Source organism: Dromiciops gliroides, chromosome 3, assembly GCF_019393635.1.
Source record: "Dromiciops gliroides isolate mDroGli1 chromosome 3, mDroGli1.pri, whole genome shotgun sequence".
Classification (NCBI taxonomy): Eukaryota; Metazoa; Chordata; class Mammalia; order Microbiotheria; family Microbiotheriidae; genus Dromiciops; species Dromiciops gliroides.
The window spans coordinates 257,190,188-257,214,661 of NC_057863.1; the positions used below are offsets into that span (position 1 = coordinate 257,190,188).

General features: G+C 36.3%; 1 protein-coding gene across 1 annotated transcript in view; it reads left to right on the forward strand.

Annotated features, from left to right (window-relative positions):
- The window catches only part of TMPRSS2 (transmembrane serine protease 2), a 115,304-nt gene extending 93,466 nt beyond the window's left edge, over positions 1-21,838 (forward strand). The window contains exons 13-14 of the mRNA XM_043995711.1: positions 7,712-7,864; positions 19,447-21,838. Coding sequence (XP_043851646.1) covers positions 7,712-7,864; positions 19,447-19,458 — 165 coding nt within the window. The 3' untranslated portion in view covers positions 19,459-21,838. The remainder of the gene's footprint in view (positions 1-7,711; positions 7,865-19,446) is intronic.
- Positions 21,839-24,474: the final 2,636 nt, after the last annotated feature.

Genomic DNA, 24,474 nt, shown 5'->3' on the forward strand with positions numbered 1-24,474 from the left:
AAAATTATATACCCAATTCTTGTTCTGTTCTTTCTCTATTTTATTTACAAATCACCTAGAGATATAAATTTTCCTCTGATTACTGTTTTTGCTGCATCCCATAGGTTTAGATATGTTGTTCTCATTGTCATTCTCATTAATGTACTTACTGATTTTTTCTATGATTGTTCTTTAACCCATTTATTCTTTAAGATTAAGTGTTTAGGGGCAGCTAGGTGGCACAGTGGATAGAGCACTGGCCCTGAATTCAGGAGGATCTGAGTTCAAATCCAACCTCAGACACTTGACACTTACTAGCTGTGTGACCCTGGGCAAGTCACTTAGCCCCAATTGCCTCACCAAAAAAAAAAAAAAAAGATTAAGTTGTTTAGTTCCCAGTTAATTTTTATTCTGTTTCTATGGTTCTTTTTAAATATAATTTTATTATATTGTGACATAAAAATGATGCATTTAATATTTTTTATACCCTAATAGATGGTAAATTTTTGTAAAGGTTCTATGTACCACTAAGAAAAAGGTGTATTCCTTTCTATTCCCATTCAGTTCTCTCCAGCTATCATATTTAGCTTATCTAAGATTCTATTTAACCTCTTTAACTTCTTCCTTATTTATCTTTTGGTTAGATTTACCTAATTCTGAGAGGGGGAAAGTTAAAGTCCCCCACTATTATAATATTACTATCTTTTCCACTTATAATTCATTTAACTTTTAAAAATTTAGATGCTATAGCATTTGCTGCATATGTTTACTATTGATATTGCTTTCTTAAGAGAAACAGATAACGTTTTCCTCATATAAGGGACTAAACAGGTTGGCCTGATTGAGTACTTTATAATTGGTCTTTAATGTTTATCATATGTTTCTCCTTGATATTATAATGTCAATTTTTCCTTTGAGTTATGGTCTTTTTTGTCAGAATACCTTGAAAGTCTTTCAATTCATTAAATTTTATTCATTAAATTAATTAATTAACTTAAATTCCATTTCCCCATTCAGGATTATTATATTCAGCTTTTCTGGGTAAGTTATTCTTGGTTGCAAAGCCTAACTCTTTGAAATATAATGTTCCAGGCAGCTAGTGACACAGGGGATAAAGCACTGGCCCTTGGATTCAGGAGACCTGAGTTCAAAGCTCAGTCTCAGACACTTTGACACTTACTAGCTGTGGTGACCCTAGGCAAGTCACTAACCCTCATTGCCCCTCAAAAAGAAAGAAAGGAAGAAATATAATGTTCCAAGCCCTTCACAGCCCTTTTAATGTGGAAGCTGCTAGATGTGTGTTTTACCCTCACTGTAGATCAACAGTATTGAAATTTTTGTTGTTTGTAGTATGTTCTCCTTAACTTGGGAGCTTTGAAACTTGATTGTGAGATTTCATCTTGGCATCTCTTTCAGGTGGCAATTGATGGATTTTTTCTATTTCAATTTTCCCCTCTTATTCTAGAACTCAGGGCAGTATTGATTTATAATTTCTTAGAATATCTCATCTAGAGTTTTTTTTGAAATCATAACTTTCAGCAATCTATCCAAAAATTCTTATATTGTCTATCTTTGATTTGTTTCCAGTCATTTGTTCTTCTGATCAGATATTTCACATTCTCTTCTATTTTTTTCATTCTTTTGACCTTATTTTATTATTTATTGGGTATCTTATAATGTCATTTGCTTCCCCTTGCCCAGATCTAGTTTTTAAGGAGTTTTTTTCTTCCTTAAGTTTTTTGGATCTCTCTATTTGGTTGACTTTTTTTTTTTTTGTGAGGCAAGTGGGGTTAAGTGACTTCCCAGGGTCACACAGCTAGTAAGTTTTAAGTGTCTGAGGTCGGATTGAACTCAGGTACTCCCTGAATCCAGGGCCGTGCTCTATCCACTGCGCCACACTACTGCCCCTAATTGGTTGACTTTTAATAATTTTCTTGATTTTTTTGGATTGTGCTTTTTTTTTCTACTTTATTTTTAACCTTTTCTATATTATTTTTAAAGTCTTAAAGTTCTTCCAAAACTCCTCTTTGGCTTATGACCATTTGACATTTTCTTTGAAGTAGGAATGTATTTTTAAACTTCACTATCTTCTGCTAAATATGAACCCAGATCTTCTCTATCCCCCTAGTAGCTATCTATGGTAAAATTCATTCTCCTTTGTTTACTCCTACTCCTCTACCACCTTCTCCCCTCCTCATCATCATTTTTACCCCCTTATTAATATAGTCAGGGTTCTAGTCTCAAGGTGGGAAGGATGATGTCTCAGCCCTCAGATTTGTTTTTACTGTTGTTTTCTGAGCTTTGTCTTGAGTCTGACCTCAGGCACTTCTCTCAGCCCCAGAACCAAGGCAAAAGTCCGTTAGCCACAATGTCACTGCAATACTCTTACTTCCTGTAGTGCCTTTTATGGCTACAAACTTCAGCTCACCACCCTGCCCTGGAACTGAAACCAAAGCCAGGGATCTGCCCTCTTACAAGTGTTCACATATAAGATCAAGGAGAAATATAAGGTAAACATTGAAGACCAATTATAAAGGAATTCATTAGGTCAAATTGTTATCTATAGTCTTTAGATTGTTATCATTACTTGGGTAATTTGAAAAATCATACATAGAAAAAGGGGTTGGAGTTGAGTATGATGGAATTTAAATTGGGCAGGGAGAGATAAAATGGAGTAATTATACAAAGGATCATGAATAGAAGAACTGTTACAGTGGAAACAGGTGGGGGTATAGGGCTGGTAGTGCTATCATCTTACATAAGAACTGAATTAAAGAGGGAATCATACATCTAGAAAGGAATCAAGGTCTTCTAAATTTATAAAGAAATAGGAAAGCAAGGGGATAGAATGAGAGAAGTAATTTTAGAAGGCTGCTTAGATCAAGGAGTAGGAGGTTTGGGAGAGCATAAGGGAGGAATTTTAGAGGGGTGTATAGATTAAGGAACAAGAGGGCAAGGTAGTGGGTAAAAGTAAATTAGATGCATGAGGAGGGATAGGGTAAATAGGGGGAGAATGATAAATAGTGAGAAAAATATAATGGAAGGAAATACACAACAAATACCTATAACTTTAAATGTGAATGGAATGACCTCACTCATAAAAGGGAAATAGTAGCAAAATGGATTAAAAACAGGAATCCACCAATATGTTTACAGGAAACACAATTAAACATGAAAAGATACACACAGAGTTAAACAAAGGCCTGGGGTAGAATTTATTATGCTTCAGTTAATGGCAAAAAAAAAAAAAAGCAGGTGTAGGAATCTTTATCTCAGAGTTAAACCTCAAGTATATATAACTAAAATAGATAAACAGGAAATTATACTGTCTCCATAGCATTACTCCAATATTATTTTAGAAAAATCTATGAATAATAGCAGTAAAAGAAGAAAAAGAATTGAAGGAATCAGAAAGGGAAATGATGTAATAATCTATCTTTTTTGCAGATGATGTGATTATCTATTTGTAAAATCCTTAGATTCCATTAAAAAGTTAGTTTGAAAATAATTAAGAATTTTAGTAAAGTGGTAGGATATAAAAGAAATCTAGATAAATCATCAGTATTTTTATATATTACCAATAAAACCCTGCAAGAAGAGATAGTAAGAAATTAAATAACTATAGACAGTATAAGACAGTCTGGGAGTATACCTTCCAAAATAGGGCCAGGAATTACATGACCATAATTGTAAAACATTCTTTATATAAATAAATCAGTTTTGAATAATTGGAGAATTATTAATTATGCTTTGGGTTGGCAAAGCCAATATAATAAAAATGACAACTTAACCTAATTTATTATTCATGCCATCTCAACTAACTTACCAAGAAATATTTTATGTTATATAATAGTACCAGAATTCATTTGGAAGTATAAAGTTCAAGAACTTTAAAGAAAGTAATTTAAGAAAATGTAACAAAGAAGGTTTGGCAGTATCAAATCTTTTTTTTTTTTGGTGAGGCAACTGGGGATAAGTGACTTGCCCAGGGTCACACAACTAGTAAGTATCAAGTTTCTGAGGCCTGATTTGAACTCAGGTCCTTCTGAATCCAGGGCCAGTGATCTATCCACTGCTCCACCTAGCTGCCTCCGCAGTATCAAATCTTAAACAATATTATAAAGCAATAACTAGCAAAACTATCTGGTACTGGCTATGAAATATAAAGTAGATCAGTGGACAGAGTAGACATGTAATACACAGTACAGATGATTATAGAAGCCCGGTGTTTGAACAAATATAAAGATTGAAATTTTGGAGATAAGAATTCATTATTGAATAAAAATTATTGGGAAATCTGGAAAACTGTGTGGCAGAGATTGGTCATAGACCAATCTTATGCTATTTATTAAGATTGGGCCAAATGGATACATGACCTAGATATAAAGGGACCTATTAAAAGAAAATTAGAAGATGGAACATATCACCTATAAGACCTTATAGATAGAGGAACCATTAATGAATAAAACATGAAATAGAGTATTGTGAGCTGTAAAATGGATAATCTGATTATATTAAATTAAAAAGATTTTGTACAAATAAAATCATGCTGCCAAAATTAGAAGGAAAGCAGAACATTGTGGAAATTTTTTCATAGAGTCTCCTCAAATAATTTCACTTCTCAAATTTATATAGAACTTTGTCAAATGATAAGAAACAAGTCATTCCCCAATTGATCAATGCTTAAAATATATGAACAGGTATTTTTTCAATGAAGAAATCAAAACTATATATAGTCCTATAAAAATGCTCTAAATTATTCTTGATTAGAGAAATATAAATTAAAATAACTTTGAGATATCATCTTGCACTATTAGATTGGCTAACCTGACAGATGCCCTTCAATTGGAAAATGGCTAAAGGAGTTGTACTATGTAATTATTTTTTCTTAATGGCTCATTCATTTATTTATTCAGCTATTCAGTTTTTGTTTATTTACTTATTTTTAATCTTAAAAGTATTTTGTTATTTTCCAGTTACAAGTAAAGATAGTTTTCAACATTTGATTTTATAAGATTTCTAGTTGCAAGTTTTTCTCCCTCTCTCCGCCTCCCCAAGACAGAAAACAGTCTGATATAGGTTATATATGTACAATCACATTAAACATATTTCTGTATTAGTCATGTTATGAAAGAAGAATCAAAACAAAAGGGGAAAACCTCAAAAAATGGAAATAAAACAACAAAAAAAGTAGAAACAGTACAGTTCAATCTGCATTTAGATTCCATAGCTCCTTTTCCTGGATATAGAGAGCATTTTCCATCATGAGTCCTTCGGAATTGTCTTGGATCATTGTATTGCTGAGAAAAGCTAAGTCTAGATCATTGCACAAAGTTGCTGTTACTGTGTACAATGTTCTCCTGGTTCTGCTCACTTCACTGAGCATCAGTCCACTTAAGTCTTTCCAGTTTTTTCTGAAGTCTGCCTGCACATCATTTCTTATAGCACAATAGTGTTCCATTACATTCATATACCACAACTTGTTCAGCCATTTCCCAATTGATGGGCACCCCCTTGAATTCCAATTCTTCGCCACCACAAAGAGTGCTGCTATAAATATTTTTATACATGTGGGTCCTTTTCCTTTTTTTATGATCTCTTTGGGGTATAGACCTAGTACTGTTATTGCTGGGTTAAAGGGTATGCACAGCCCCATAGCACTTTGGGCATAGTTTCAAATTTTGTGTTATGTAATTGTGATGGAATACTGTTATGCTATAAGAAATTATGAGCTGGTTGATTTTAGAACAAAACACGAAAAGGCTTGCATGAAATAATGAAAAGTGAAAGGAGCAATACCAGGAGAATTTTGTACATATTAAAAGATTGTCCTAAGAACAACTTTGAATGACTAATTCATCTTGAGTATTAAAAATATTCAAACCCACTGTAAAAGTCCTATGAAGGAAGGCATTATCCACCTCCAGAGAAAGAACTGTATGTTATGATTTTGTGTGTGTGTGTGTGTGTGTGTGTGTGTGTGTGTGTGATGGGGGGGATTAGAGGGAGCATATCCACCATTTCTCAAGGCAGCCCATTTCACTTTTGGGAAGATCTAATTAAAGGTTTTCCTGATATCAATCCTAAATTTGCCTCCTTGCAACTTTTACCCCTTCTGTCTGAGTCCAAACAGAACAAGTTTGCATTACAGTCATTTATATACCCTGTAAGTTTCCTCTTCTCTGCTATAAACATTTCCACTTCCTCCAACTAACCTCCTTCTCCTTTCCCTTGAAGCCTTGCTTTCTTTCTTTAGGAACACTTCATTGTCCCTAACAGTCTGGAGGGACAGAAGTGGAATTCTGGAGAGAGATTAGGAATGAATTTATTATCAATTTTGCAACTATCTGCATAGAGACGGTAAATTAACTCATTCAAACTTTTGACATTATCAAGAAAGTATATACATAGAGAAGGATCAGTACAGAATCCTGGGGTGCTTCCACACATTATAGTTAGGATATGGGTGATGATCTAGCAATGGAAATAAAAAATGATTCACCCAACAGAAACAAAGAAAGGTGTAACAAAACAGTGTCAATGAAAACCTCAGGAGGAGGGAAAATCCAGAAGGAGCAGGTAGACGGCAGTGTTAAATACTATGGAGGTTATGAAGAAGGATGAGGACAGAGAAAAGACCATTGGATTTAATAATAAAGAACTCATTGCTGACAGTGAGAGCAATTTTAGTTAATCAGTTGAAATGGAAGGCAGGTTACAAGGGGTTGAAAAGTGGAGTGGAGGGTGAAAGAGTAGGGAAAATTAATACAGACATTTTCTAGCAGTTTGACTGTAAAAGGGAGTGCTATAAGAATAGTTTGAAAGGTAGGACAGCTAGGTGGCATAGTGGATAAAGCACTGGGCCTGGATTCAGGAGGACCTGAGTTCAAATCTGGGACACTTGAAACTTACTAGCTAGCTATGTGACCCTGACCAAGTCACAACCCTCACTGCCGCCCCACCCCCACCCCCGTTCCCCCTCCCTCCCCCGGGTGGGGGAAGAATACTTTGAAAGTCTTGTAGTGGGGGCAGCTAGATGGTGCAGTGGTTAAAGTACTGGCCCTGGATTCAGGAGTACCTGAGTTCAAATCTGGCCTCGGACACTTGACACTTACTAGCTGTGTGACCCTGGGCAAGTCACTTAACCCCCATTGCCTAAAAAAACCCAAACAAAAACCAAAAACTTTGGGGCAGCTAGGTGGCGCAGTGGATAGAGCACTGGCCCTGGAGTCAGGAGTACCTGAGTTCAAATCCGGCCTCAGACACTTAAACACTTACTAGCTGTGTGACCCTGGGCAAGTCACTTAACCCCAATTGCCTCACTTAAAAAAAAAAAAAAGAAAGTCTTGTAGTGTCAAAAATATTTTTTCATATGTATTTGGGGGGTATGTGTGGAAAGCTGAACATGGCTGCAAACAGCAGGAAAGAGCCAGTAGATGATGTTTAATACTAGGTAGAGGGAGATTGAGATTACAAACATCTAGATAAAAGGATGGGAAGGAAAGAAAAAAGGGAGAGAGGGAGGAAGGCAGGAAGCCTTCCAAAGCAAGGTTTTAAACCTGAGTTCTTTGATTCCCAATTCAACATTCTTTGCATTGCATTACCCTCTCCACCCTAAAACCTTTCCTCCACCACCCCACCCCAATTGTCTCTCATGTATTTATTCATATCAAACATTCTTGTCTTCTTTTTGGATTCTGTCATTTTGTACAACTTTCTTTGTTGTTCCTAGGGTGACAGTGGGGGTCCTTTAGTCACTGAGAAAAATTCTGTATGGTGGTTAGTTGGTGATACAAGCTGGGGATCTGGATGTGCCAAACCAAACAGACCTGGAGTTTATGGAAACCTGACAGTATTTACAGACTGGATTTACCAACAAATGCAGGTAAAGTTTCAGTTTTGCCTTCAATTCACAAAATATATCATTCCTTCTTCCTTATTTTTTTTTTTTTTGCTGAGGCAATTGGGGTTAAGTGACTTGCCCAGGGTCACACAGGTAGTAAGTGTTAAGTGTCTGAGGCTGGATTTGAACTCAGGTCCTCCTGAATCCAGTCTGTTGCTCTATCCACTGTGCCACCTAGCTGCCTCCCTTATTTTTTTTTAAACTCACACATATATAATATACTGTCCTTTGTATATTAATACTGACCCAAATGGCCAATTATTAGCAGTAAGAAATGCATGTGGTATTTTTTTTTCAAATAGTAGCCATGTTAGTTGGGAGTCATTTCTTTGTTCTCTCCAAAGATTTTGGAAACTGAAGAGAAATCAAACTGATTATGCCCTCTATAACGTACTTAAAAAGCCTCCTCTCCAAGATCTATGGGAGGAGAAAACCACTATCTCTTAAAACAATGTATTTTGGATAGCTCAAATTATTGAGTAGTTTTTTCTTAAATCAGATTTAAATTTGTTTCTTTGAAACTTGTACTGCTTGAGCCTAATTGTGTCATTTCAACCCAAGCAGAAAAAGTCTAATCCCATTTACAAGTGATAACCTTTCAAATACTTGAAGCCAATTCCAGATATGATCTTACCTGGGTGAAGCACAGCAGAACTGCCATCTTCTTTTTTGTACATTGTTCTTGTAGGTGCAATCTGGGATTTCATAGTGTGTATTTTTTTTATTTGGGGGGGGTTTGCCATTGACTCATTGAACTTGAAGTCCACTGGAAGTTTCAAGAGCACTTAAAAAAAACTCCATTTATTTATTTAGATCCGCCCCCCCCCCGAGTTACATGTAAATACAAATTTTAGCATCAATTTTTAAAACTTTGTGTTCCAAATTCTCTTCCATGCTCCTTCCCCAGCCCCACTTAAGAACTGAAGCAATTCAATATAAGTTATACATGTGCAGTCATGCAAAACATTTCTACATTAGTCAGGTTGTGAAAGAAAACAAACAAAAAACAATACCACCAATTCTTTCTTTGGAGATGGATTGCATTTTTAATAAGTTCTTCAGAATTGTCCTGGATCATTGCATTGCTGCAAATAACCAAGTCATTCACAGAAAATCATCTTACAATATTGCTATTATTTTGAATCCAGTAAATTTCACTTTGCATCAGCTCATGCTGGTCTCTTCAGGCCTTTCTGATAGCATCCTGCTCATCATTTACTACAGTACAATAGTGTTCCATCTTAATCTCATCCCACAGTTTGTTCAGCCATTCCCCAATTGATGGGCATCACCCCAATTGTGAATTCAACTTCTTTTTATCTCTTTTAGGATACCAACCTAGTAGAGGTATTATTAGGCTGAAGAGTATACATGGTTTTATAGTCCTTTGGCCATAGTTCCAAATTGCTCTACAAAATGTTTAAATCAGTTTACAACTTTATCAAGAGGGTATTATGTCTCATTTTCCCCATATCTCCCACAACATTTGTCATTTTCCCCTGCTGTTCTATTATCTAATCCAGTAGGTATGAAGTAGTACCCAGAATTGTTTTGACCTGAATTTCTCCAATCAATAGTGAGTTAGAGCATTTTTTTTTTTTGTGAGGCAATTGGGGTTAAGTGATTTGTCAAGGGTCTGAGGCCAGATTTGAACTCAGCTCCTCCTGAATCCAGGGCTGGTGCTCTATCCACTGCACCACTTAGCTGCCCTAGAGCATTTTTTTTCATATGGCTATAGGTGGCTTTGATTATTTAATCTGAAAACTTTATATCTTTTGTTCAGCTATCAACTGGGGAATGGCTTTCATTTTAACAAATTTGACTCAGTTCTCTATGTGTTTGAGAACTGAGGCCTATCAGACAAACTTGCTTCAAATTTTTTTCAAGTTGCTATTTCTAACTGTATTTCCCTATATCCTATTCCCTCCCTTTGATATTTACTCTGTTTTCTATCTTCTTTCACCCTATCTGTCCTCAAAAGTGTTTTGCTTCTGACTCCCTCCCCTAATCTGCCCTCTCTTCCTTTACCTCTACCCCCTTATCCCTTTCCCCTCCCACTTTCACACAGGGCAAGATATATTACTATACCCAATTGAGTGGATATATTATTCCCACTTTGAGCCAATTTTGATAAGAATAAGGCTCACTCACTCCCCTGCACCTCCCCCATCTTCCCCTCCACTCCATAAGCTTTTTATTGCTTCATTTACGTGAGATACTTTACCCCATTCTATCTCTCCCTTTCCCTTTCTCCCAGTGCATTGTTCTCACTCCTTAATTTTTTCTAAAGATATCTCTTCATATTCAACTCACACCTTTGTCCTCTGTCTAAATATACTCCATTCAAGTTCTCTAATAATGAGAAAGTTCTTATGAGTTACAAGTATCATCTTCCTATGTAGGAATGTAAACAGTTTAACCTTTAAATATCCCTTATGATTTCCTTTTTCCTGTTTACCTTTATATGCTTCTCTAGGGTCTTGTATTTGAAAGTCATATTTTCTATTCAGCTCAGGTATTTTCATTAAGAATGCCTGAAAGTCCTCTTTTTCATTGAATTCCCATTTTCCCCCCTGAAACATTATACTCAGTTTTTCTGGGTAGGTGATTCTTGGTTATGATCCCAGTTCCTTTCCCCTCCAGAATATCGTATTCTAAACCCTCTGTTCCTTTAATGTAGAAGCTGTCAGATCTTGTGTTATCCTGACTGTGGCTCCACAATACGTGAATTGTTTCTTTCTAGGTGTTTGCAATATTTTCTCCTTGACCTGGGAGCTCTGGAATTTGGATATAATATTCCTGGAAGTTTTCATTTTGGGATCTCTTTCAGGAGGTGATCAGTGGATTATTTCAATTTCTATTTTACCTTCTGCTTCTGCAATTTTCCCTGACTATCTATCTATCTATCTATCTATCTATCTATCTATCTATCTATCTATCTATCTATCTATGTATTTATTTATGTATTTATTTATTTATTTATGGTGAGGCAATTGGGGTTCAGTGACTTGCCCAGGGTCACACAGCTAGTTAAGTGTCAAGTGTCTGAGGCCGGATTTGAACTCAGGTCCTCCTGAATCCAGGGCTGGTGCTTTATCCACTGTACCACCTAGCTGCCCCCTCCCTGACTATTTCTTGAAAGATGATGGGGGCAGCTAGATGGCGCAGTGGATAGAGCACCGGCCCTGGAGTCAGGAGGACCTGAGTTCAAATCCGGCCTCAGACACTTAACACTTACTAGCTGTGTGACCCTAGGCAAGTCACTGAACCCCAATTGCCTCACTAAAAAAAAACAAAAACAAAAACAAAAACAAAAAAGAAAGATGATGTATAAGCTTTTTTTTTTTTTTGATCATGATATTCAGGTAGTCCAATAATTTTCAGATTATCTCTCCTGGATCTATTTTCTAGGTCAGTTGTTTTTCCAAGGAGATATTTCAGATTGCCTTCTATTTTTTCATTCTTTTGGTGTTGCTTTATTGCATCTTGATTTCTCATAAAGTCATTAGCTTCCATTTGCTCAATTCTAATTTTTAAGCAATTATTTTCTTCAGAGAGCTTTTGTACCCCATTTTCCATTTAGCTAATTGGGCTTTTTGAGCTATTGACTTTTTTCCTGACTTTCCTGCATCTATCTCATTTCTCTTTCCATTTTTTCCCTCTACCTCTCTTACTTTATTTTCAAAGTCCTTTTTGAGCTCTTCTATGGCCTGAGACCAATTCTTTTTCTTGGAAGCTTTGGATGTAGGATCTTTGACTTTGTTATCCTCTTCTGAAGGTGTATTTTGATCTTCCTTGTCACCAAAGAAACTTTCTAGGATCAGTATTTTTTTCTGTTTGCTCATTTTGCCAGCCTATTTCTTGATTTTTAACTCTTTCTTAAAGTGGGGCACTGCTTCCAGGATGTACTGTCCTAAGCTTCAGGGGGTCCAAGGTGGTACAATTTAAGGAGAGGCACATTCACCTTTCCCCTGGCCTGTACTCTGGTCTGCAAGTAACCACTCTTTAACCCAAAACAGAATCCTATTTCATTGTGGCTGCAAGCTCTGGTGTGCCTTCACCCTCCCCTGCCTGGACCACCTCCTAAGACTAATTCCTGGGTCTGAGTGTGGGCAATACAACAGAGTCCCATCGCAGCACCAGCAGAGACCCCTGTAATCTCCCCCTGGCCAACTGCTCAACCCCTTCACTGTCCATGAGCTGAGTTCCAGAAGTAACCACTGCTGTAGCTGATTCCAAGGCTCCCAAGGCCTGTTTCTCTGGGCCGGCCTGCCTGGGACTGTCTCTGTGCTGGCATGGCTTGTATGGGTGTATGTTCCACTCTCACTCCAGTACAACAAACCTTTCCTGATGACTTTTTTTTTTGGTGAGGCAATTGGGGTTAAGTGACTTGCCCAGGGTCACAGGCTAGTAATTGTTAAGTGTCTGAGGTTGGATTTGAACTCAGGTCCTCCTGACTCCAGGGCCAGTGCTCTATCCACTGTGCCACCTAGCTGCCCCCCTGTTGACTTTTAAGCCTTCTTTGCTAAGCCATCTTTGGCTAGAAAATGATCTCACCCCATCCTTTTGTGGGTTCTGCTGCACCAGGAATTGTCCTATGGCATTATTTGAAGGTATTTGGAAGGGTCCTGGAGAGAGCTCAGGGAAGTTACTGCCTTTCCTTTGCCATCTTGGCTCCCCTGCTCAGAGCATTTTTTAAAAAAAAGATATTTTTAAAGTATTTTTCATTTTTTACATCAGCCATTTCTGGGTTCCTTCTCAGATGAACATTCTCTTGTAACAAAGAAAAGCAGTCCATCAAATAGGATCAACATAGTAACCACATTTGATATAACAGTATTCCCCTTCTCTATTAAGAAGAGGGAAAGATGCTTCTTTACCAATTCTTTGGGACCAAGATTGATTATTACAGGTGCTCAGAGTTTGGTTTCCTTTTTATTAGTTCTCCCCTCCCCCCAATTTCCATTGTTTTGATCATCATGTATTGTGGCAAAAAATACAACTTATCCTCTTAAAATACAGAAACACTAATATACATGGTTACAGGTGGATTCTTTAAGAAAGAAATCTCTTTGAACAGAGCTTGAAGAGGTCTTATACTTACAGAAAAACAGCTTATTTCTGTCTATATTAGCCTTCTTAGCAGTTATTTGCATTTTAGGCTTGATGCAGAACTTTATCTTTGTTTAGCCAACTGTAGGCCTATGTCCTGAGTTAATAAAATCTAGATGAAAATTGAGGCCTCAGATCCTTAATAACTGCGTGACTGTGGGTAGGTCACTTCACCTCGATTTGACTCAATTTCCTCATCTGTTAAATGGGAATAACCATAGCACCTACCACCCAGTGTTGTTAGAGAATCAAATGAGATGATTTAGAAGTGCTTAGCACAGTGACTTCTACTTAGCAAGTGTTATAGAAATGTTAGTAGTCAATTTTATTATGATTATGATTATCATTATTATTATAGTCCCTGATGTCAAAAGAAATAAATGACTTTTGTCTTTTTGTCTCCATACATGCATATAGTTCTTCTGGTTATCCTTACTTCATTCTGCATTAATTCATGTACATCTTACTCCATTTTTCTAAATTTCCTCTTTTAAAGTTTCCTACTGCAGAGTAGAATTCCATTACATTATTTTACTATAGCTTTTTTTAGCTATTCCCATTCTTTGCTACTAAAAAGAATGCTTTTATAAATGTTTTGGTACCTTTTAAATTTTTTTTTGCACATATTGGTTCCCCCCTCCCCAGGGCAATAAGGGTTAAGTGACTTGCCAGGGTCACACAGCTAGTTAGTGTCATGTGTCAGAGGTCAGATTTGAACTTAGGCCCTCCTGAATCCAGGGCTGGTGCTTTATCCACTGTGCCACCTAGCTGCCCCTTTTTTGGTACCTTTTTAAACTTTTCTCTCTTTGACCTTATTTCCTCCGATGTTTTTCACATTACTGTTTTTCAGGTTCTTCTTGCATGTCTTGTTCTAATGAATTAGATTTCCTCACTCTAGTTGCAACACCTATATTCATCGAAATAAAAATATTTAAAAGAGCATTTATTTTATGGTGACTTACAAAATCTTTTATATCTGGGAAATTTGAATCATAGAATAAATAGCCTCAATAATAAATAAGCCAGTATTCATAATAGAACTGTCATTTCTATCACACTTTTAGGTTATAGTACATAAAACAAAGGTGTGAGGTAAATATTTCAGGTCAATATAGAGACCAAAGCTTATGAAGTTTATTTGTCCTTGGTCATATAGCTACTTAGTGGAACTCAGGTCTCCTATCTCAAGTCCTTTTTAAGTCACTGTAATTTAAATTTATTCAGACTAGTTGCGAAATTTAACCTAGTTGACAAATTATTGATGGCATACCCCTCCTGAGAGAAAAATGAAAATAGGAGTTGATTTTAGGGTAAACATGGCAAACATATAGCAGTGGCATTCAAATGCTTTTAAGTCTACATCAAATTTAGGACTTGGTTAGGATTCCACATTTTGAATCTAAATAAAATGGGCAGTAAATATGAAAGTAAGCTTCCCACAGCTATTTTCCCAACTGAAAAAACATTTCTCTTAAAGAAATAATTATATGAAAGTAGCCATCCCTTCTATTTTTATACCTCCCAAAGGTTTTCTGGCATTTTATACTAAGATCTCATGATGCAAGGTTACAGTATCTGGAACTTTTAAAAAAAGAGGACCAAAACACTTCAGGATAATTTTTTGAACTTAATTCAGCCTGCATTATGCAGTATTATTAAAATTTAGCACCACTTCTAAAATAGTGGAAACCAGCTTGAAGTGTTTTTAGTGAAAAGATGAAATAATTCATTTATTTTACTCACATTTATGTAATTCAAGTAAAGAAGACTGAGGAAAAAAAATGAATAGCAATAAATGAGAAAGGGAAATGAACTTTCCCTATTTCCAGAATAAGTAGAAAATCTTAAATCATTCTTCTTGCTTTGCAAGTCACTACTGTGATTCTCTGTAACCCTCTGCTGTCCTGAAAGGCAATTTTGCTCCATCATTTATTTTATGGATTATTCTGATCTTCACCAAAGGTACAAATATAATTATGTTCTCATAATTTAGATTAAGTTCTAGTTTAGGTCTCCTCAGACACAATCAATCATAGCAATAAAGCAATATGATCTCAAATCGGAGGAATATTGTTTAACTTCTTAAGTTTTAACATGTAAGATTTTTCTTAGGGTGAGTTATCTCAAGGCTCAAAAGCAAAGGGCTATGTTTGCTCTATTTCTATAACTCATCCTTGACTAAAATATAACCTCTGATGGTCCTTCGAGGACAGAGTTCTGCTAGGTTTCCTTAAATAATTCAATGCTGCAATTATTTTTCAATACTTTCCCTATCATAAGGAATAACCAAATAAAGTTTCTCATTTCCTAATCTGAATGAGGAACACTTCCTCAAATCTTTCTTTCCAAAATGCCATACATTCAAACCTTCTATTCACACTCAGTGTAAACAGATTTCAACTTTCTTAATTTTATATCTATTTTTTCTTATCCCTACTTAAACTTTCTCTGTTCTTTTCTTTATATTTCCTTCCTGTGAACTTTGGTTAAAGCCCTTCAAAACTGGGCCTTTCTTGTTCTTTTCATACTCTGATCCAAGACTTCTTTTACTTTGCAAGTTGTTCACTGATTTAAAAAAACAACAACACAACTTTGCTCTTTTCTCATTTAACTGAAGAGTTAATAACAGACAGTTCTTAAGTACAGATAGATTTAAACTGCAAACTGCAAACCCATTTTTCTCCTTTCATTTTGGAAATTCACTGATACTACTTTCTAGATAACCTGTTTCTTTTTTTTTCTTTAGTCAGTGAAATAACCTTCCTCCCTTGCACTAAAACAATCAGTCTGTCACTCACCAGGGAAAAGAATAAAAAAAGATCTAAATACTTTTTCCATGTAACTTTCACAGTTTTTTTCTTATTTTTCCTTAGAAGGAATTCTACAGTAGCACCCTGAGACTAAGATTCTTTAGCATTTATATAAAAATTCAAAATTGGAAATTGATAGTTGAGAAATTACATTTTAGTCACAAATTTAGTCTCTAATTAGTTTATAATGCAGAGAGAGAGAGAGAGAGAGAGAGAGAGAGAGAGAGAGAGAGAGAGAGAGAGAGAGATTGATTGATTCTTTTTTGAAGGCTTTGAATGTTCTGCAGAAAAGTTTTCACTCTTTATACCCTTTATTCCTTGGCTAATTAGACCACAGAAAAAAGTCAGTTTGAATTTACCAAGATATAGAACACAAACAATGCTAACAATATGCCAGACATTATACAAATACAAAAACAAACTGAAAGAAAAACCAGACAGATACGTAGTCCTATGTGGCTGGGGGGTTCATATTGGCAGTCTCTTCTTATCTTTCATTTACAATACTCAAAGACTGATTTGAAACTGAAACAAATTATCATCTTAATCTCTTGCAGTTTTAGACTGAATTTAATCTAACCTAATTATGTGCTTAGTCATTCCCAGTTCCACTAAGAGCTTCTCCTAGTTCCATGGTATAAGAAATTTTTTTGGGAGGGCGGGGATTCCCTTTATATACTACTGAAACTCATTATTTACCAAGGAGGAATGTCCTCCAGCAATGTGGAGGGATACCTTGGTTTAGCCCTTTAGGGGAATATTCCCAGAGATATCTTTCCCCAGTAGTGGGGGGGGGGCGGGGCTTACCTTAGCTTGGAAGAGTTGAGATTGAAGTGGAGTCAGACCTCAGGGTGAATCCTCTGTGGAGAAATTCTTCAGTGAGAAAGCCAATGGCATGCTCTAAGGAGTTCCTTGGAGAAGTTATGCTAGGGGTTAGGATACCCTCTACATCCCTTTGTGGTTGCCAATAGTCACATTTGAATTGAGGTAAATTGAGGAAACAAAGTCTAAGTGATGCAGCTAATTAGCAAGGCATGCAATTGCAGATAAATCAGGTACAGGCCCCCTTAACAGGCACAAGGACTCTGAAGAGAGAATAACAAGGTTTTTTTTTATGGTAAAGCACAGTTATTTTTAGATTTAGGTCCTTTCAAGTTCTTAGGAATACTGACTAGTTGCATTCACCTGCATATTACAAGCTATTTAGAGATATAATAATAGCTGATTTTCTTGAAATGATGATATACAGAATTAACTAAACTTAACTCAGGGACACAGAACTTAACTTCAGTAACTATACAAAATGTCCACAATGATACAAAATGGAATCAATTTGATTCTCTCGATATTCACTGCCACACTGCTTTACTTATGAAGATAAGTAAATATAAAATGCATACACATTAGATAGAAATGATTTTGGTAGGAAGGTAGGAAAGGGCAAATAACTGGAGGGGAGGAATAATAAAGATTTATATAAGAGTTGGCATTTTACTGGAATGGAACTAGGGTTTTCAAGGAGTAGAAATGGGAAAACTGCATTCCAGGCACAACATGAAGGGAGAAAAGGACAATGCAAAGTAGGCTAAAGGTAAATCATAGTCAGATAGTGAAAGGGTTAAAGAGTATTTTCTCATAGAGGCATTAAGACCTAATACCTTTGCATATCCTGGCATACTTAATACCTCAACACCAGGCCCATTTGATATCAGCTCATCTTAGTCATAATCCCAGGGTATATTACTTAGATACTTCTTGGTTCTAAGAGCAGGAGGAAGCTCTAGTCAAACACTTGTAATCACTGCTTATCAATGGTTGATTATGCCATGTTGCTGGATTTCTTGAACCTTGAAGGTTATCCCAAGTAGATGTCATATTTCTTGGGAACCAGTATCCATCATTTAAACAAATGGAAGAAGCCTTAAGATTGTCAATGAAATGAATACCTTTTCCCAATTTCCAATTATGGAAATTTTGATCTAACAGAAAACCAAGAGGTTTTGCCAGACTTGGCTTGGTGTTGAGAGTGAATTAAACTACAATTTCCAACTTCATTTTGATAGCTATGTTATCTTCTCGAGTTTCCATTGATTATGTTTCATTCTAGTTATGTTCATGGAAAAAAAATTGGTGTTGTAGCTAAAGAGTCATCCTCAAAGTAATAAAAACTCAAGATCAAATCCTGCCTTTGATATATATTAACAGGGTGAATCTCTTTTCCCCCTCTATACTACTTCATTTCATGATTTCATCGGCTCAATGATCATTTCTGTGAAGTTGATTCTGGATAGCTAGATGGTACAACAGATAGAGTGCTGGGACTAGAGTCAAGAAGACCTAAGTTCAAATCTGGCCTCAGACACTTGCTAACTGGGCAAGTCACAACTCCTATATAACTCAATTTCCTCATCTGTAAAATGGGGGTAATCATAGCACCTACTTTCCAGGGTTGTTGTGAGAATCCAATGAGATAATAATTGTAAAGTGCTTAGTACAGTGTCTGTCACATAGTAAGCAGTTAGGTATGATGGTAATGATTCTCAGATATATTTATCCAGTCCTAACCTCTCACTGGACCTCCAGTCGTCCACTTTCAACTGCTTATATTTGAAACTCAACATGTCCAAAACTGAATTCATTACATTTCCCCCCGAGCCTTTCCCTCTTTATAACTTTTGTGAAGTCAATCGGATATACAAGCTAGGAATCATTCTTGATTCTCCTCATTCTCACTTGCTACATATTCAGTTTGCTGCCAAAGCCTATTATGCCAAGTGTCATAAAAATTGACACTACTATCATCCTAATGCCAGCCCTTGTCACCATGCCTGGATTATTGCGGTTGGTTTCTGGTTATTCTCTCTGCCTCAAAGTCTCTTCCTTTAACAATACATCTTTGATTTAGTTATTAAATTGACCTTCCTAAAACAGAGGTCCCCTTTCTCACCACATTCAATAAACTTCAGTGGCTTTCAGGATTAAATATAAAGTCCTTTGGTGGTTAATGGGCTTCATAACCTGACCTCTTCCAGTCTTCTTACACTTTACTCTTCCCTTGTCCCAACTCATATACTCTATGATCCAATGCCACTTTTCCTTTTACTATTCCTTGCTTAGGACATGATATCCCCTGATGCTGGACATGACTGTAACCCATACCTAGAACTATCTTTCTTCTCATGTCTACTTCCCCACTTCCTTGGTTTTCTTTTCCCTGACTTAAATTCTGTCTTCTACAAGAAACCTTTCCTAATTCCTCTTAATGCTAGTGCCTCCACTCTGATGGTTATTGCCAATTTGACCTGTGTATATCTTGTTTGTCCAGAATTGCTTGCATGCTGTCTCTTCCCTTAAAGTCTGCTGAGCTCCTTTTATGATAGGATTTTTGGTTGGCCTTTTTTGTGTATCCTCAGCACTTAGTACAACACTTTGAATATTATTTGCTTAATAAATGCTTGTTGATTTGATAGATCGATATTGATAGGAGGAGTTCCTTTAGAGAAACGCACTAAATCAATTGAAATTACCATTCTGGACCACTCTCACCAGCTTCCAAAAATGTTTCAATAGTCAAAGTCAAGAAGAAGATATATTGGATTTTTAAATTTGGACTGACATTTTCTCTTTTATTGTTTCTTACAGGCAAACCGGTGATCTGTATGTTTTTCATCTTTGAAAATGTTCAGGAAGTTAACCAAGAAGTGGATTTTCTGTACATTTATCTATCATTAGAATAATTCACTGGTTCTTTAATTTTTATTAAATAGTAAGATGAGCTGTCTTTTTTTTTTTTTAAACTCTTCACAGTTCTGTGCAGGCTACAGTAACTTTTTTTCCCCTGGTTTCTCATTGTAAACACAATGTACCTGAACTTTAAGTGTTACTGATTTGTCTGAAATGAAGGCCAAATGTTTCTTGAAGAGTGGAGACTTGTGAATCAAACCAGAATGATTCATTAGCATATGGTTTATACTCATAATTAAGAAAGTCACTGATTGTTGCATAGTAATGTTTTCTAATATAGGTTTTGTATAACATACAAAGGTGTATGTTTAATTAAAGATATTGATTAGAACCACTCATCTGCTGATTGACTTGAAATGGAACATGATTCAGGGGAGGACAGGTAAGCCTCCCTGGCTTTGAATAATGTGAGAGTACCCCAGCAGTACATTCACATGAAGCCTGATAGCTTTCTCAGAGGTATTTATTAATTTGCATTTTTCTTTTTTAGTAGCATTGTGAAGTGGCTAGAAGTGAATTATTAACTTAACTTCCTTTTGAGTGCTGATCCACTTCAGTTTCATATAGTGTTCACTTGAATAGGAATGGCTTTGTTTTCTCTACTTCTCAACTCCTCTGACATTACCTCTGCTCTCTTAACTCCACCCAACCCTAACCCCACCCATTATTTGAAAATTGCACAGACTCTTCCCTCTATAAAGGGGAGATGGGTGTTAGGGTCTCTATCTGCCTTGGCTCCCTTTGTGCACACTGATCATGAAGAAACTGAAGGCACCTGGGGGAAGATCAGGGATTTGTTGTTTTAATTACAGTGTTTTAATGTAGTTTTCTATGTATATCTCTGTTAATATGATTTGACTTTTGAAGCCTTAAACTATTACATGAATATTTAGCTATTTGGAGATACTATGTTGATAAAATTTGAGAAGTGAATATTTGAAATTCTCCAGATTTGACAGATTTATGTTGGTAGAATGTGTGGCATCAGTGTTCCCAATAAATGGTGCTGCTTTAGATTGGCCAAGAAAAATAAAAAATAAAAATGGTGATTATTGAAGGAGAGGAGTCATATGACAGAACATATATGACAGGAGAGCAGTCATACTAAAATAACATTGATGGAGTTGTGTACCTTTACAGCTATTCTGGAAAGGAATTTAGAATTATATCACCAAAATCTCTAAAGTATACATTTTGTCCCAGAAATACCACAACTAGCTAAGCTTATTCACCAAAAATGGAAAGGACCTATGTATACAAAGGAATTTATAGCAGCACTTTTTGTTATAACAGAGCTGAAAATTAGATGTAGGCATCAGATGGGTAATGACTAAACTGTAATAAAAATATGTAATGGAATATTATTGTGATATAATGTTATGAAATATTCAGAAAAAAATGGAGAGACTCACTTTTATGAATTGATGCAGAGTGAGATGAGTAGAACCAGGAGAATGATTTTTATACAAAGACTAAAAATTGAGAAAAAAAAACTACTTTGAAAGACTGGTCAATGCCATGACTCCAGAAGATAGATGATGAAAATTGCTTTCATAGAGCTGATGAGCTAAAGGTGAAGAAAAGAGACATACATTTTCAGAAATGGCCCAATATGTGTATGTATGACCATGGTCATTAGGTGAAGCAAAATGTTTCCAAAAAGAATTGTGATGGGGGTATGATAGTGACAAAAAAGTTAGAAATGAAAACAAGAAGGACAGTTTTGGCATTAACATGCTGAATGTATTTTATATCTAAAAAATAAGCTGTTTTTAATGGAGATTCATGGTTTCATGTTACATTTCACTCTCCCCCCCCCCCATTCTTTGTACATGGAATTCCTCATTTTCTGGTATTTGCCAAGTTCATAAATACAACAAAAAATATATAAATGGTGCCGAATTTGTGAAAGAGGAGAGTTAGTTGTTTTAAGCCAAATTCATACAGTTAAATGAAGACTTTCTTGTATGTAAACTTCCTCTTCCTTTGTCCACTTCCTTCCTTGATATCCTGATTTCAAGGATTTTGAATGTTTTTGACACTATTGCACAACATGAAAGAGAAAGTGATGATTATTATGTTCATCTCATGTTAAAATTTCCTCTTCCTTTGGCATTACTCTCAACAAACATTTCTTGGGAATTTCCAAACAGCATCCAGTACCACAAGATATCAGTCAATTGAGCCTAATTTCTAAAAGATGTATATCTGTAACAGTTTTTTCCCCCTTGATGCTTAGTTTTATTTATATGTAACCAATAGTTGTATCTTACATTTTATGTAATTTTAAACAGCTGTAAAATTAAATTGCATATTATCTTGCAAATAAATTCTACTTTTTCCCTTCCTCAATATCTATGTGGATTTTATGTTGCAATTAATGTGCTATCTGACATTTAGATAAATATCACCACCTTTGTTAAATGTACATTTTGTGATTAAATTAGGAAGATAAGAGAGGTGTAGAATATTTGACTAGCAGTAACTGCAACTGCCCAGCTAATCCTAGACTAACATTATTTTCCCCCAACTGTATTAAAATCATTATGGAAAAACCTCACATGTGATGATGGAAAAGCAGTTTTTAAACAATATAACCTTTATTAGGTTTTGAGTAAAAAAATTAAAAAGTATGGATACTGACTTTTAAAATATAAAATTCATCCATTTAAAAAAATCTATGGATCAACAAAAATTTAGTTTTCTCTAAAATTCCAATTTTTTGGAAAGTAAGAGGAACATTTATACCCCCAAACCAAAATTGAACCCTGGCTCAGGACCTTCTCCCAACCATGGGAAACCATTACTCTGCTCTGCACCGCCCCCCCCCCTTCCCTTCCCCAGCCTGCCCCTTCTACCATTTCCCCAAGAAGAGGAGGAGCTGTACTTCCAGGCTGAACCCAATCTTAGACCTTATATATAACTATCTGTTATAACTTCGAAGAATGAATTTCATTATTCATTATACACTAATTACTCCCATGCCTTCTCTTGTTTCTCTATACCTGTATAGTAAGTAATTCTTCATTTAAGAAAAAACTATCCCCAACCCTCTCCTTCAAATCTCTCATCTACATCCTCAACTCTACTCAACCCATGTCCCACTCCAACCTTGTCCACCCTTTTCACTGTGTCCTTTGGAATTCCCATTTCATAGTGAACAAACTCCCTTTCATCCTGGATTACTTTTTCTCATACATCTTCCATCTCAGTGAGACATAGCTCATCCCTGGTGTCTGTATTCCCAGCTATACTCTTTGGCTGTACCATCTTTCACTGTTCCTTCTCTCTCTCTCTCTTTCTCTCTCTCTCTCTCTTTCTCTCCCTCCCTCCCTCCCTCCCTCCCTCCTTCTCTCTTCCTCCCTCCCTCCCCCCACCCTTACCCTGTTCCTAGAGGGAGAATCAGAATATTCTTTGCTCTCCATTATCATTTCAAAATTCCAATTCAGTAGAATTTCTACCTTTGAAGTCTACTCAATCAAAAATTTCCACACAATCCAAATTATGTTGGTTATTTTATGTTGTGCAGTTTTCAGTCATGTCCAATGTTTTGTGACCCCCATTTGGGATTTTCTTGGAAAAGATACTGAAACATATAGGGGTAAGGGAGCTAGGCCACATAATACATGAATCCTTATGACATGTGGGACCTTGCTCCCCCAACATACTCTCCAATACACTGGGCATAATCCCCCCTTGCACTACTTCATACTCTAGGGAGGGGAAGGAGATTAGGTTCATATCTTAGTTCAGTTCCTATATTGAACAGCCCTAAATTTCAAGTCTAAAGCCCCACCTGCGTGAATTCTCAGGTCTTTTGAAGGCTTTCATGCTGGATTATCTGGCTACTATGTCCAGTCTGAAATAATGTTGCCATGGCTTGATGGTTCCATGTCTCGCCAAGCTCTCCACAGTGTCTGCCTGCTTCAGTTGCTTTCATGGCTGATGTAGCAAATTGTTGTCATCTACCCATTCTACCAGAAGAAGTCTTAACATGCTTCGGGCCCTGCAGTTACCTTAAACCTGGCTTAGCTGGTCTGTTGAAATGGTTTACTAGGATGTGGCCACTGTTCCTACTATAGCTTTTTGGGGCCACAGGTGAGAGTTGAGTGCTTATACTCACCACAATTGTAATTAACAAGATGATCTATGCCCTGGTACCTTTTTATCAGGTGACAATGACTCTTTGAGTTACAGTATCAATGATATAACATTGGTGTGAACAATTCCTTGATCCCACTATTAAAACAATAACTTAATCAAAAACATAAAATTGGTTATCAAGTTGCAAAGGGGTAGTGCTTCAAGCCATTTGATAAAATCAGATAACAAAAAGTATTGCAATTAGTTGAAAGAATTAGACACAAATCTGGGCATATGTATATCAAAGAAGGAGATTCTATTAGCAGAATTCCAGCAATTGAAGGTTGAGGTGTGAGAGCATTTTGATCATCCAAACTCTTGTGTCTGTAACCAGACAAGAAGGTTTGGGGAGGAGACAGTAAGTCTTGAGGGAATGTTATAGTATCCCTTTCCAGCCCATTGAATAATAAGTCTTTGGAGAGAATGGATCGGTAACAAATAATACATCCAGCTGAAAACTTTCTGAAAGGGAACAAACCAGACATATTAAAGAGAGGCAGCATCAGGGAGTGTGACCTCTTTGGGGTGGAAGGAAGTATAGTTTCAGAATTCTACAAAAGGCACAACCCTTAGGGCCTAGCAGAGAGCTACACATACCTCAAGGGAATGTCATGAGGACTCCAGTAAGCAAAAAATGACTTCCATTTAACTAGGAACTGTGAGTTATCCCTTTGCCACATGTACTCTCAGAGCCTAAGTCAACTTTCTCCTAGACTCTTGTTTATACTTGTGGGAGAGTGAGTCTCACTTTTGTGAGGAATGTTTTTGTATCAACTATCCTCA